The 16,185-nt window shown below is 33.9% G+C and overlaps 2 protein-coding genes across 2 annotated transcripts in view; both read left to right on the forward strand.

Annotated features, from left to right (window-relative positions):
* Positions 1–5,279, forward strand: part of LOC102592314 (tRNA pseudouridine synthase A) — a 34,362-nt gene extending 29,083 nt beyond the window's left edge. Inside the window, exon 9 of the mRNA XM_006344510.2 lies at positions 4,765–5,279. Within this exon, the coding sequence (XP_006344572.1) occupies positions 4,765–4,950 (186 nt within the window). The 3' untranslated portion in view covers positions 4,951–5,279. The remainder of the gene's footprint in view (positions 1–4,764) is intronic.
* Positions 5,280–9,295: 4,016 nt separating this feature from the next.
* On the forward strand, positions 9,296–12,566 carry LOC102577803 (pollen receptor-like kinase 4). The gene is made up of 3 exons (XM_006344511.1): positions 9,296–9,949; positions 10,498–11,181; positions 11,928–12,566. Exons 1-3 carry the CDS (start codon positions 9,328–9,330, stop codon positions 12,563–12,565), a joined length of 1,944 nt encoding a protein of 647 aa, XP_006344573.1. The 5' UTR covers positions 9,296–9,327; the 3' UTR covers position 12,566.
* Positions 12,567–16,185: the final 3,619 nt, after the last annotated feature.

Consider the following 16,185-nt stretch of genomic DNA (forward strand, 5'->3'; position numbering starts at 1 on the left):
CTTTCCGAAGGGTTGTAACTTTTCCAAAGAGTTGTGACCTTTCCGATAAAGCACAATAGACATTTGTTGACACTACCATTTGTTGTCTATAAATAGAAGGATTTCCTCTCATTTTAAAACAGCGAAAATTCTGAACTTCTTCTTCTGCACAAAAAAATATTTGTGTACTTTGCTCATGTTGAGGGCTTACTACACCATTGTATTTGTATCAATACACTGGTAATAAAATCATTCTATCCTGAGAGGATCTATTCCTTTAAACCTCGGGTACTAGAGGAGAATAATTTCCTTAAAGGGACACTGTGAATTCAGTGGGCTCAATTTTTTCCTTTCTGTTTAATTCTATTGTTACAGATCCTGGTATGTTTTTTTACCGTCATTAGTTTATGCTTATGTTATTAATATTGCATTTTAAGATTTTGGAGGAATGCTTTGACTTAAGATAAAATCTTATTGACTATGTAGAGTGTGTATCAAAAATACGAATATTGCTGAATAATCATATGTAAGCTTAATAAAAGAGTTTAATCCCGTGCGAAGCACAGGTAATTTACCTAGTTATATAATATATGTACATATGTATGTAATGTATCACAAAGTATTGGTGGATGCAGGTTGTATATTTTTTTTATGACAAGGGAAACCTGCAACCGCTACCCTTTGGGTGCGCACAGGGTAAAACCCCTGCTCCTATGCAATAATTCGCAAACCACATAGGAGAGGTAACCCGCACTAGGCAAGCCTGGTGCGATGAGCTCGACCCAGAAGGCAAACCCCTTGCTTTCGCTGGCAAGGGGTTTCGAATTTGAGACCTCCAACATGGAAGTCTCAAGCTCAAACCACTGGGCCACCCCGAAGGTTGGATGTAGGTTGTATATTGCATCTGCTGACTTAAATTTTTAGATCACTCTCTACTTCCTAACACTTGCTGAAATAGGAATAGCATTGTATAGTCTCCTACAAGAAAAAGGATTAGAATGTAGTGTCTATAAATAGGGCTCAATGTAATAACATAGAAAACCCAATTCCATAATACTTTTATCCTTTATTTCTTTTTTGAAATAGTACTTTTATCCTTTATTTCTCACATGGTATTAGAGCATTGGTGAGAAAATGTAGTTGTGCAACCAGCTTCTTCCAGGAAAGAATATTTCACACTGTGCTATTTCCCGGTTACCTAAGGGCTAACTCCGTCAACATCCCTTTCTGGAGGTGTTTCCCAAAAACCAACACCACAAGGCAGATCAGCCTCCAGTGACCAAACCTCGGAAAAAATCTCGAGCAGAAGACCTGTCATGCGTCTCCACCCGTCGCTAACAATTAGTTTCCCCACAAAGTTTTCGACCCATGTGCAATTTTCAACCACTTTTTTGGGCAGTCAAAGTTGGTCCAGATGGCCAAGTTGATCAGCTTAAGGCTTGCCTTGTTGCCAAGGGGTATCCTAGAAATTTTGTGTTGATTACAGTGGTACTTTTTCTGCCATGGTTAAAATAACATTTGTCCATCTTTTTCTATCCATGGCCATTGTCCGTCATTGTCCTCTTTATAAGTTGGACATTAAGAATGCTTTTCTCTTAGATGACTTTAACGAAGATATTTATATAGAGAAACCACCTAGTTTTGTTGTTCAAGGGGAGTCTAGTAGTTTGGTATGTCGATTGCTCTGAAACAGTCTCCTCAAGCTTAATTTGGGAAGCTTGACGCAGTAATTAAAGAGTTTGACATGATTCGCAGTGAAGCTGATCACTCTGTGTTTTTATCAACATTCTACTCCAAATCTGTGGATTTGTTTCGTGTTTATGTTGACGATATCACCGACAGTGATCAAGATAATATCTCTAATTTAAAGCAACATCTCTTTCAACACTTTCGGACTAAAAACCTTGGCACACACTAAGTATTTCTAGGTGTTGTGGTTGCTTAGTCTAGATTACATATTGCTATTTCACAATGAAAGTATGTCCTTGACATTCTTAAGGAGACAAGAATGGTGGGATGTTGACCAATTGATACCCCTATGGATCTGAATGTTTAACTCCTGCCAAGACAGTGGGAGACACTCAGTGATCCTTGAAGATATAGGTGGCTGATTGATAAGTTGAATTATCTACGGTGTCTAGACCTGACATTTCTTTTCCTGTGATTGTTGGAAGTCAGTTTAAGGATTCTCCCTGGATAGTCATTGGGATGCATTTGTCTGCATTCTACGATATATTAAGTCAGCTCTAGGCAAAAGAATACTCTTTGAGGATTGCGCATACGATTTCTTGCTCCGTTTCCTTGGTACCCGAACCGGAGAACTATCCACAAGACCGCTTCATGCTCCAAACTCGAGAAGAAGCTTTCGAAGGCGCGTGTACCATTACTTGTACTTGTTATTCCACTAGTGATTTTTGGCAAGATCAATATATAGTGATCAGTTATGATTGCTCAAACTACAGTACATAGTTTCAAGTTAGGCCTTACTTCAGTCTGGTCTCCTCTCCTAGGTCTCAACTTCAGGCTCCCACTGAGGCCGTGATCAGACCATTGGATATACAGATGCTAATTGGGCATACTTTCTGATAGACATTCTACATCTCAATATTGTGTTTTCGTAGGAGGTAATTTGGTGTCCTGGAAGAGTAGAAATAGAATATGGTTGCTCAATCTAGTGCAAAAGCAGAGTATCGAGCATTGGTTTGGATCAAACAATTGCTTAGAGAATTAAAATTTAGAGAACTTGTATGTGATAATCAAGCGACCCTTCATATTGCATCAAATCCGATATTTCACGAAAGGACTAAGCACGTTGAAATTGACTATATACTCTTAGGAGATGTTATTAATAAACTTGTGAAGTCAAAGTGTTCAACCTACAAATGTTTTCATCAACTCGCGAACTGATGCTCGTATAAGTTTCATATCTAACAAGCTTTGTACATATGGATTATATGCACCAGCTTGAGAGGGGGGATGTTAGTATAGGAATAGGAGTAGGATTGTATATAATCTTCTACATGGAAAAAGATTATAATGTAGTGTCTATAAATAGGAGTGTGTAATAATGTAAAAAACACAATTCAATAATACGTTCTCCTTTATTGGTCATAACACTTCTTCTTTGCACTACAAGTCTACACAAACAACAACAGAGTGTATGATTCATGCATAGAAGCACAATACACGAAGAGTGAAATAGTAGATGCATTATCAAATAGGGCCCCCAAGTTTCTAGACAAAGAAAAGATGTGAACATCTACACATGTTACCTGTTTCTAAAAAGGATGTGAACGTCTACCCAAAACCTTAAGAGATAAGGCAATGAGTAGAGTGGCCCAAGAGCTTTATAAACTCCAGTGTATCTCATTACACAACCTATATGGGACAATACTATAACTCATCACCCCCTGGCCTCCAGCATGTGTAATTCAATTTTTGGGTTCATGCTTGAACTTTAATGTGAACTTATGGGTGCAAGCATGGGCTTGCCAAATATTAGCTCCTATACTTTATGAAAGAATTGAAACATCCAACAAGAACTTTAATGCAATGAAAATCCTCGCACAATCGATGTGGCACAGCAATATAACTTAACTCAGACAATTATTTGAAACAAGATGAAAAATAAAGAAAAGTGTTTGCCACTTCAGTTACTCTTGTGAAGAAGTTGTTAGCTATATCATGCTTTGATCTTCCCTCTTTTTTCTCCATACCGAAGGTTAGTTTATATGTAACTGAATAATTGTATAACAGCAGTGGGCATCAGGTAATAACACAAATTGCCCATGTAATGATAATTTATAACTAATCCAAAACATTGTTCTCTAAGACAAGCCTCTGACCAATTTGTACAACTAGTAAGACCCAAAAAGGAAAATGGGTCCTTTTTGTGTTGCCATTCCCCTGATTGCATTCTCGTCTGTGCCCTTTGACAAGGCCCTCATTTTTTATATCAGATACATGATACATAGAAATAAGTTAATATCAGGCCCTTGTCTTTGTTTCCTACTTTTGAAGCATGATGTCTATGGTTTTTGTTCTATCATTTGTGTATGTAGTTTAAAAAGATTAAAAACAAAGATGCATCAACTTGTTTTTCACTTTTTTTCGTTTATAATTTCTAAAGGCATCACTATGAGGCCAATGAATAATGAGGAAGCTACTGAATGTAAAAAACACAAGAGGAAGCTATACAGAACTTAAACTTGCCTTAAGAAACATATGAGTCCGCTTTCTTCCTCAGTAACTGCCTCGCCCAATATCAGCCAAGAGCAGTTTATATCCCCCACTAATTTGTAAATAATTGACGTAATAAAGAGACCTTCATTTTTCCAAGTTGCTGCCTGTTAGATAAAACTCTGAAGGACCAACAGAGGAAAGTATCATGAGGTCAAATAATATTAAGCCTTGCGTGTAAATTTCTCTTGCTTACTGTTTGGACTACTTAACTTTGTTGAATTTGGAAACGGCGCATACTATTTTATCATTCCCAGTGGCGAGGCCATTAAAATTTCTTACAATCAGAGTGAAAACATAAGGTTATGATCTTCAAGTTGCCTCTGGACCATTCAGATATTTGGTGGTGCTGTTTTCTGCTGTCTGACTTGTACTCACCGAGGTATCAGTAATGATCAACAATTACATGAAAGTTCATTAAAAACATGAGAGTTTGATTTTATCTAGATCTTACAGATAGAGAGAGAGAACCTCATTCCATAGGAACTTTGGGATCATGTCCTTTAAATTGTTGCAACATATGTAATTACTTACTATGCTATGCAGATGGTTCGCGTTCTTGTGGCAACTGCAATTAGAGAAGCAGCTGCTGGAGCCGATGATGATGCCTTGCTGAAGCTGATGGATGCCACCTGCAGGCGCGCCACTGCTCCACCTGCTCCACCTGATGGTCTTTGCCTGGTCGACGTGGGTTATACAGATTATGATATAAGACACTGCCTAATTCCTTAAAGTGACAAGGCAGACGAATTCTCAGCTTACAAGCATTTATCTTTCTCAAAGGGAATGAACAAGGAGCGTGCTAACAAATAGCTTCTTTCTCCTGTCTAGTCTCCCTTCTGATTGTAATGTAGCAGTTTTAGCTTGGAACTTGGGGTAGTTGCATCAAGCCTCTCAACCAAAACAGAGACTATCATTCACTGCTTCATATTACATTTCCGAGTTCCTGTAGTTTATGCTCTTACACTGTTGTCTTTTTAAGTTGGGTTGATCTCCACTTCAGTGTTTCAAAGAGTTATCATTTGATTTCATGTCAATGATTTGTTTCATATTGCAATTTTTACTGAGGGATCTTTTGATTGTTCATTTCCAAATTTTCCTTCATTAAGTATATGATTTTACCCCTTTTTTTTCACTTATACAAAAAGATAATAGGGATAACAATAGGGGTGACAAAATCAAACTCAACCTGCTCAACCCACCCAATCTGGTTAAGTTTGGGTTGATTATTGACCTGCCCATTTCATTAGCTCAACCCATTAAGAATTGGGTTTGATATGTAATTCGAATTGGCTAATGACAAATTTTGTCAAAATATTTTTAATTTTTTTTTAAAGTTGATATGTTATATATAGTCATAATAAAGAAAAAATATTAATTTATTAGGTACTAAAATAGTTTAAAAGAACAAATAAAATAATTAAGTTTAGTAAAAATTGGGTTGGGTTGGGCCTTGACCTATTATATAGCCCATTACCTAACTCATTTTGATCCAATCCGTTTTGACCGAAGCAAATTTGGGGTTGGATTGAGTTTTGACCTGATTATTGTCTTAATTCATTATAACCTGTTCAAATTTAACCCAATATGTCCAATTGCCACCCGGATAACAAAGAGAGTGAAATAGAACTTGATATGGGTGTATCAGCTAGTTCATAGTTTGAGTAATTAAATAATTGCATGGCTCAGACTTTTGAAACCAAAAGATAATGTTACTAACAAAAAGAGGTTCTAGAATTGTAGAAAGAAATGAAACAACTAATGAGTTAAAACTTCACACACATTAAAGATGACAAGAATGTTTCACAAATTAGAAGGAAAAAGAGAGAACACTGAGTTGGTTAGTGGAGATCACTTACATTTTCACTATTACATATCGATATTATTGTGTATGACATTTTTCTTTTTAGTTTATTTTAGAAAAGTGATGTCTTTCTATGTATCTAGAAATTCGTCACTTTAAACTTCTCATTTTATTATTTTCTTTCGACTAGGGTATCCAAAAAAAAATTGCATCAAACCCAAAAGAAAAGAGTTGATAAACCAATCTTTCTTATGGTTTGGAGTAGTTTGGTATCAAATTATAGAGGGCCAAGAATATTTATGGGAAAGTTATCTAATTTTTTTATATTAAGAAACTATTTACTATTTATAATAATATAATTTTTTTTCAAAGCATACAAAAAATGATTTAAAATTTGTGTTTCTCTATCTCATCTCTCTAAGAATACATTTTGAATTCAATGTATTGTTATGAATTCGACAATTGTTATTTTAGAATAATTATAATACATTTCGAAAAAAATAGCAATTAATTTGAACAATACTTGAATGTTTGAAATTTATAAAAAAAATGAATACTGCCACACTTACAATACATTTATAAGACATATTGCAAACATACTCCCTTCATAGTAATACCAACAATTTATAACACACATATACATATTTTATTCATGAACATTATAGTTATAATTGAAATAATTACACACTATTGTAGCCCATAAAGTTATTTTACATAATTTAGTCAAGAATTTCAAAGCAAGTGGCCCAATAAAAGGAGTTTGAGGGACCTAGAGATGCCATGGGGCCACAACCCCATCCAGACCTCCAAAACATTCATACTAAGGGTGTATTTGGTATAAAAGAAAATGTTTTCCACAAAAAAAGTTTTATTAGAAATAAGTGGGTTCTTATTTATTTTCTAGTATTTGATGAGCAACCAAAAATAATATTATCCCGACTTTATGGAGGCAGGATGAGATATGATGGGAAGTGAGAGTTCGGGGGTGAGGGTTGGAGGGATTCAGCAGGGGTAGAGCTACCTAGCCCGAGGGGTGTCAAGCGACACTTCTTTGTCAGAAAATTATGTTGTATTAATGTTAACACATTTTGATACAAGGTGAAGAGTTAGTGCAATATTAATGGTTATGAGATTGCAAAAGCTCTCAATTGTTGGCTGCTTTTTTCTTCATTTATTTTTTTTGTGCTTATTACTTTATATTTTGATACCCCTCAATAAAAGTCTTGAATCCGTCACTAAGATTTGATGGGTGGGAGGAGACAATAAATTTAGAATGGAAGTTATGCAAATTAACATTTTTCCTCATTTTAAGAAACTGATTTTCCTAAAGAAAATATTTCCAAATATTTTGACCAACCAAATATGAGAAAATTGAAAAACATATTATTTTCCTCTCTACCAAACAAACCCTAAGAGTCAAATGATAAATTTTGATAAGATGAATCCAACGCGACAAGAATTCTCTCACAAGATACTAACAATTTCATTATTATTTCTTTTCTTTTTCATTCCATCTTGACGCCAAAAATTTCAAGATTTTGGTGTCCAAAGTACTTTCTGACTTTAGCATGCAAAAACTTCAATAGAAATAGAAAACATCACCAAAGCATTCCAAGCCAACCAAATCAATAGGACCGTCTCCATCATAAGACCACTAAAGCAATCGCTTGAGGCTTCAAATGTTTTAGGACCCCTAATTTCCTATATATATATACTAAATGTTTATTGTATTTAATGTGGATCGGAGGTCGCTGTAATAATTGAGAAATAAAAGTGTTTAGTTAATTGTATCATCCTTTTTGAGTGGCTACCTATGTTGTTGACATATTTATATCTTAGCGAATATCATGAATCCACATTATTATTCTTACATTTACCTTTTTTTATTCTCCTTCCTATTTTTATTCTCTCATTATTAAATATTCTAAATTCTACTAAACGATAAAACATTTTGCATTATACAAAATCTTTTGTTGTGTGTTTATGAAAATATGAAAAGAAAATCTTAGTGTATTCTTTAAATTTCAAGCACCGCAACAAATTAATACTATTTTAATATCATTGTATGAGCTTATCAAATTCAACCAACTATTTCAATATCATTATATAAACTTTTTAAAATTTTGAGTCAGCTTTTATTATTCTAACTTTATATTATATTTTTTTCATTAAAATTTTCATTGTTTACATTCTTACTTCATAAGATTTTCATATATCCAACCTTCTCGAGACTTCACTTGTAGGATTACATTGAATATGATATAATTATTCAATTTATATACGAAAACTAAAAAAATAAAATAAGGCCTAACTATGAAGTTTTGCTTTAGGCTCCCAAACTTGTTGACACGACCCTGTTAAATCAATAAAACAAAATTTAAATTATCTTTGGTTTGATTTTATTTAAACTTTTAGAAAATTGACTTAATTAGTTTGATTTTCATGTCTAGACAAACATCAACAACCAAAATGAAGCAAAGGAAGTACTATTTCTTTTATAATTATTTTCTTGCTAGAATATGTACATCTTTAATTTCTCTCAAGATCTTATTAATGTATAAATACTTGAATGCAAAAAAAAAAAAAATGTTTTCCTTCCATGATAGAATAAGTTCTGCGTATACACTATTCTCTCTAAATTTTATTTGTGGGATTACACTGAATATATTATTATTGTTATAAAAAATAATATAATTTATATGAGATAACACACGATCAAATAAAATTGTGTCAAACTTAAAAATGAAGAGTTTAACTTTTATGCTCTCATAATTATTAGGTCATCTAAAAAACTCCATCTAGGTGAGCTCGCTATGTCGATTCGAATATATAAAAGGAAGGTTGAAGTTGGTAATAATGAATGTAAAAATCCAATAGTGAATAGTAATAATGTAAAAAATATACCATAATATAGAAGTGATTAAAGTTGTTTTAATTTATTATTAATTAGTGAAACTCCAAAAAGAAGGTGATTCAAAGAGAGTTCAAAGGGTAAAGCGTAGTTTTCTGAGTGATTTATGAAAAAAAGAGAGGACTACGTCAACTTGACATTCCCCTCTTCACATTTGTCTATTTCTCCAACTAACTCTCAAAACTTGTTGTCTTGTGCTTTCTCCTGTATGCAACAAAAAATAATATTCTTTCTCCCACCTTTCTTTTGGCTTCAAAACTACATAAAAAGGTAGCATTCTTTCATTTGTAGGAGCCCTTTGAGAGGGCGCGCACCTGCAAGTGCGCGCACCAGAAAAAAAAAAACAAAAAAGTTTTAAAAAATAAAGAAGACTGTCTCTCTTCTCTATGCAATCATGGCATCACAAAAAAACTACAAAAACAAAAACAAAAACAAACATGTCCTCCTCCTTGTTATCATCATGTGTTCATTAGCATTTGTGACAGAGGGAAAATTATCAGAGCCTGAGGTTCTTCTCAAGTTTCGTCAATCGTTAAAGTTCGATGGAGATCCCTTCTCGACGTGGGATATTAATGTACCACCTTGCATCAAAGAGAACAATAAGCCTAAATGGAACAATCTATTTTGCGAAAGTGGAAAGGTTTATGGTTTGAATCTTGAAAATCTAGGGTTAAGTGGTACCATTGATTTGGACATACTTAAAGACTTGCCAAATTTGAGAACCATAAGTGTTTTCAAAAATAAATTTGAAGGTTCCTTACCAATATTAAATAAATTGCCTGCATTAAAGACTGCTTATTTCTCAAATAACAAGTTTTCTGGTCCAATTGATCAAAAGATATTTGAAGGGATGAATTCATTAAAGAAACTTCACCTAGCAAATAATGAATTTACAGGACAACTCCCTCCTATTTTTGGTGATATGCCAAATCTAAGGGAGTTGAATATTCAAAACAATAAGTTTGAGGGTCCAATTCCTCCTTCCTATTCACATCTATATTTTCCTGCTTATGATGGTAATTCCTACCTCTTTTCCTTTTTTATATTTCATTAATTATTGTGTCCAATGAATTAACACTTTTTTTGTTTATCATCATTATGCCATGTTTTTCTTCCAATCCTAGATCATTAAAAAGATCATATCATTGGCTACATAATAAACAAAAGATCATTAGATTCGGGTCATCCATGTGTGTCAACTCGGATCCATGTAAATAATAAGGGAAGAGACACAACTATTCAGATTATTTCTGAAAAGTAGTAGTACTCCATCTCTTTAGAATTATAAAAGAATTGTCTTAATAGAAACCAACAACACTTTTTTTTTTTTTTGAGAAAAAAAATAACTTGATAGACAATCCTCTCTTCTTCTTTCAAGTTCTTGTGAAAGGATTTCATAGAACAAACTTCTGTAACAGGTACGCGATTTTAGACTATGGCTTAATTAATATGATGTATGTAGTTCGTCTTTATATGTGATTACATCTAGTGAAACCAAATTCAGTATTGATATATTATCTAACTAAACATAAGTATTTTTCTTCTTCTTCTTCTTATAAAATAGGCAATGATGGTCTTTGTGGTCCTCCTTTAGCAAAATCATGCAATAAGGAAGATGAACAAAAAAAGCAAGAATCATCATCATCGTCATCGTCATCAGGTTGGAAGATTGCCCTTATTGTGGTTATAGTAGTTGTAGTGATAGGCATTGTTGTGTTTGCACTAATCAATCGTCGCAAGAAGAATCACCAACAAGAAGTAGTACTTGGAGGATCATCATTAAGTTCTTCCTCACCAACAAGTCAAGACCAAAAACTAATCCCTCAATCTCATGATCATCTAAACAAAATGGAACAAGGCCAATCATCAGCTGCATCTACTCCTGATCGCGCGTCTAATGATGGCGGTAAAAGAGCTGAAGTTGCTGGACAAAAACTTCTATTCTTGAAAGATGACATTGAGAAATTTGACTTACCTGATTTGTTGAAAGCCTCTGCTGAAGTATTGGGAAGTGGAGTGTTTGGTTCAACTTATAAAGCTGCACTTAGTACTGGTCCTGTCATGGTTGTTAAGAGGTTTAGACATATGAATAAAGTTGGTAAAGAAGATTTCCATGAACATATGAGAAGGCTTGGAAGATTGAGTCATAAGAACTTGCTTCCTGTTATTGCTTTCTATTATAGGAAAGAGGAGAAGCTTCTTGTCTTTGAATATGTCAACAATGTCAGCCTTGCTGTTTATCTTCATGGTACCTATCTCTACTCTCTTTTGTTTCAATTTGTTTGTCTCGTTTTAACTTGACATACAGTTTAAAAAATAAAAAAAAACCTTTGAGACTTAAAGATACTTAAAATGTAGTAGAATATCCTTTAATTTAATTTTGTGGTATGAAAAATTTCATCAGTAAAGTTGGAATTAAAAAGTTCCCTAAAAGAAGAAGAAGAAAGAAACATTCTTTTTGAAATCAACTAAAAAGATAAAATAGAGTATTAATTATCCTTTCTGTCCCAATTTAAATGTCTTACTTTCACTCTTGTTCTGTTCTAAAAAGTGTGTCGGTTTCTATATTTAGTAAGTTTTCAAATTGTGACATTCTACTTGCTTAGTTTAAGATCACAAAATTAAAAAAAAAAAATCTTTATTTTTTTTAAAACCTATTTACTCACTTAGATTAAGACACTTAAATTGAAAGGAAGGATGTACTCCCTGCATCTATCTTTACTTGTCCAGTATATGGGATGTCCAATAATACTTGTCCAGTTTATAAAACCAATGAATAATTTTTCATTTTATGTCTATTTTACTTTTGCTATTAAATACTATTCATTTTTCAATGTTTAAATGACTTATATTTAAATAAGAGTGATTTAATAAAACTACCCCTATCATTTACTGCTTCATAATCCATGTGCCAAGTCAGTAGTGTACGACGAACAGAGGGAGAGGGAGTAATATTTTGTTCATAGTTTTGACCACCTTTTCTTGATTTTTCAGGTAATAGCAAATCACGTGGTAACCAAAGTCTTGATTGGCCAACTCGTTTGAAAATTGTGAAAGGAGTAAGCAAAGGAATTTTATACCTTTACAATGAGCTACCAAGCTTAACATCACCTCATGGTCACCTCAAGTCTTCAAATGTTCTTCTAACTGAAAACTTTGAGGCAGTTCTCACAGACTATGCCTTACTACCAGTAGTAAATGCTGAACATGCACATGAACACATGATCTCATACAAAGCACCAGAGTTAAAACAATCAGGCAAAATCAATAGAAAAACTGATGTTTGGACACTTGGTATGTTAATCCTTGAGATCTTGACTGGAAAATTCCCTTCAAATCTTTTAGGCAAAGGAACACAAGATAGCGATGATTTAGCGACATGGGTGAATACTACTCTTGGAGATGAATCATCAGAGAAAGAAGTGTTTGATAAAGAAATGAAAGGAACAAAAGATTGTGAGAGTGAAATGATGAAGTTATTGAAGATTGGACTAAGTTGTTGTGAGGTTGATGTGGAGAAGAGATGGGATATAAAAGAGGCAGTTGAAAGGATTGATGAAGTAAAAGAGAAAGGTGATTTCAGCTCTAATGTTGCAACTAATGAAGTTGACAATATGCATACTTCAAGATAAAAAAATATTTTTGATTGATAAGCTCATGATCATAATATGGAAATTTTGATTATATTGGATGCATATTGCATGACTATATATACTTTGGGTATATGATTTTGTTTTGTCATGGTGGAGGATAAATTGAACCATGATGTGGGGTTACTACAAAAGAAAAAAAGAAAAAAAAAGAAAAAGAAAAATAAGTGATAGAAAAATGAAGTTACTTAATTTTTGTTTGCATATTGTAAATTTGTCCTTTATGAATCTATAGTCTAGGTGTGTTTCTTTTATTTATTTTTATTATTCATTCATCAAGCTTATTTGGGACTTGCTTTACAAAATTGGCATCTATAAATAAATAAAAACTATATTATGTTTGTATATAAGAAATTGGGATGACTTTTCATTCATCTTGTTATTCATTTAGGCAACCTAATTAAGCACCTCAAATTATTAACATTAGGTTGCCTCATTGAAGATTTTTCTATCTCCTTTGCTTTTATTTGTCCAATCAATATACAAAATCATTATATAAATCTATTGAAATTAGACCAATATTTGTAGGGTAGGAGAAAATGAATTAATTAGTAATTCCATTTGAAGTTGCTTGATGACTCCCAACTATGTTCTACTAAACAAAGGGATAGATACAAACACTACTAGAAATTAGACCTACGACAACGATATCTATTACAACGGTCAAAAAATATTGTCATAGACCTGAGGTGTTATAATATCACCCCTTATGGACATTCTTCCTTTAATGATGACCAAACTAGAATAGTAAACTCAACTTACTTCTCTGAACTGAACTTCTTTTGAGATCACAACTGATAGAAGGAAAATACAAGGAATAGACATTATGAGGGAAATAAAACACTCAAATAGAAGCATTAGTGTTGAATATGAAATGAGAGAAGGACTCTTACTTTCAATACACCATCTCCCCCTTGTTCAAACACCATATACTTTTGCTTATGAACTTCTTCCTTTAACTAGAGTAACATGGGGTCATTTTTCTAATTTTCTTTGACCTCCATCACTAGGAGTAATTCAACCCCATTATGAAAAGAGTGCATTACGCTAAAGTGCAAGCATGTGGACTGTAATGATCTTGTCGGTCATTTTTTGTTTTTCCCTGGAAATTACCATTTTGCCCTCTCATGATTGGCCCCGAGTCTTCTATGATTGCGTTTTGAAAATTTGGTTTTGAACTTTGAATTAAAAGTTGAGAATTTGGTGAGTTTTGAGTTTGAAAGACTAAGTTGTTAAGAAAGTGGTTTTCGGTGTCTTTTGGAATTTCGAGTCTTGGAATGGAATTTCATCAATTCCATCAATCGCGAAAGGTGAAATCTAATCTGTGATAGTTATCGGTTTTGGTGTCTTTTTGAGGATTTGAGGTCCTAAGTTGTGAATTTGTGGAAATTTAGTCTTTGGGTTGACTTTGGTCAACATTCGGGGTTTGGATGCTTGGATCAAAATTCTGAGAGTTTCGTTGGATTCAGGGGATGCTTTAGGGGTAGGTGAGGTCTTGATTTATTTTTGAGAAGTCTCGATCTTATTTTAGTCTTTTTAGGCGTTGAGTTAGTTTCTTGTGATTTTCACGAATGTCGGGTCAAGGAGACTTCAAATCATGTTTTGATGGCTTCATTGAGTCCGAAAACGTCGAGTATAATTGATTTGCATATGTGATTTGTATTCACGAGGTTCCGAATGAATCCCGAGGTCTTTTCGATGATTTTGAATTTGGCTGGTTTCTGGTTTTGGTGCATGACCATTTTGGTCATCGCGAGGCACTCTTGTCGCAATTACATAGCACTAATTTGAGGTGCATCACGATCGCGGGGTCTTTCTGTGATTGCGATGGCCAACTTTAATGAGTTGATTGTTTTTACTTATCGTGATCACATGACTCTAGGTCGCGATCACGAAGAGTAATTGAGACTTGGGCAGAATATTCTCCTAAAATCAGGTTTTCAACCTCATTTCACAATTTTTGAGTTTTGAGAGCTTTGGGGTGGCGATTTGGACTAGATTTTCAAGGGAAATCTTTTGGATAACGATTCTTAACTCTAAATCTTCAATTACCCACTATTATTTATGGATTTATGTGCTCAAATCAAGCCTTTGAAATGAGAAATTCAGGGTTAAGAACCCAAGAACTCAGTAAAATAGTGATTTTGAAGTGGTTTTAATCCTCTTTTTAAAATGGTTTCTCTAATGAGTTCCTAAACCCTTAAACATCATTTCAAGTATTGTTTTCCGGATTCAAACCTTCATATTGAAATTGAGTTTTGAGTTGATTGACCCATTTCTTTACATAATTGAAGTGGGAATTGTTGTTTCCGATGAGTGATTGTAAATACTTGATTATTATAGATTGTGTGGCTTCAGATGTAATTAGGAAGGGCAAAACTCAAGATTTGGATTGATTTAAGGCAAATGGCTTCCTAACCCTCATATTCTAGTAAACTTCGTGTACTTCCTTCGTTACTTGTGTCTTGAGAGTAATGGGGATGAGGTGAAGGATTTAAATTGTCCATTTGATACATCTAAATGAATAAAATTAAAGGGGTTGAAATGAAAAGTGCTATGTGATGAACATGATGATGTGAATTTCCTTATTGTAACCCTTGTTGATTGATTGATGAAATGCTTGAAAGCATGATTATGGACTTGAATTGTATGATTGGTTTTCTCTTCTGTGTGGTGTGATATTGCTTGTGAACACCGTGATGAGACATGTGATGATGTATGATGCCGAGGTATTTTTCAGCAAGTGTTATGATGCCGAGGTCTATGCTGATGAGTGTTGTGATACCGAAGTCATTTTCGGCAAGTGTTTATAAAGCTGATTATTGTGACTTGATGCATTTGATGCTTATGTGTGACTTACTTGATACTTGAGATTGATGTACTTGTTGCATGTGACTGAACTACTTGTCATTGAGTTTGACTTATTTTAATTGTTTAATTGTTGAATTGTGAAGTTTGAACTTTGAATATTGGCCTTGTGAGCCATGTATTGTAGAATTTCTAGGTTGGGATGATTTATGTGCAGGTTGTAGTTTGAGGAGGTTCGATTGGAGTTTAAGAGGTATTCGATTTCTAGCTAGCTGCTTTGTTTAGTAGGTTGCTTGATGGGTACTGTGTTGGTGGTACTCACCTCTTATTTCTACACTTGTGTAGGTTTCCGAGCCCGGACCTGTGTGATCTTCTTCTTCCTTTCCTTACAGTCGAGGCTAGTTGAAAGATCTGGGAGGTATCTGTTTGTTATCCTGACGGGCCCTCTTTTCCTTTTCTTTAAGCTTTGTTCCACTTGAAAAACAAAGACTGAGACTTATATTTAACTTTTGAATTATGTATTTACTTTAGTGGCTTGTACATGTGACAATCAGGTTTTGGGGTATTGTTTAGAATGAACAAGTTTTCCATCTTTGTCTTGTTCTTGCTTTACTGTTTCCTGCATTTTTTTTGCTTTCGTTGGGTTAAGGCTGACCTTTCTTGGTGGGAAAAGAAAAGTGTCATCACATCTATTTTTGGATCGTGACATGCACTTCCTTACCCAAATATTTATTTCCCTCCTCTAAATGAGCGGTGCATCTCATAGATGATATTCTAAGAGCATCAGCAAACAT

The sequence above is a fragment of the Solanum tuberosum genome, unplaced genomic scaffold (assembly GCF_000226075.1).
Source record: "Solanum tuberosum cultivar DM 1-3 516 R44 unplaced genomic scaffold, SolTub_3.0 scf00058, whole genome shotgun sequence".
NCBI classification, from domain to species: Eukaryota; Viridiplantae; Streptophyta; class Magnoliopsida; order Solanales; family Solanaceae; genus Solanum; species Solanum tuberosum.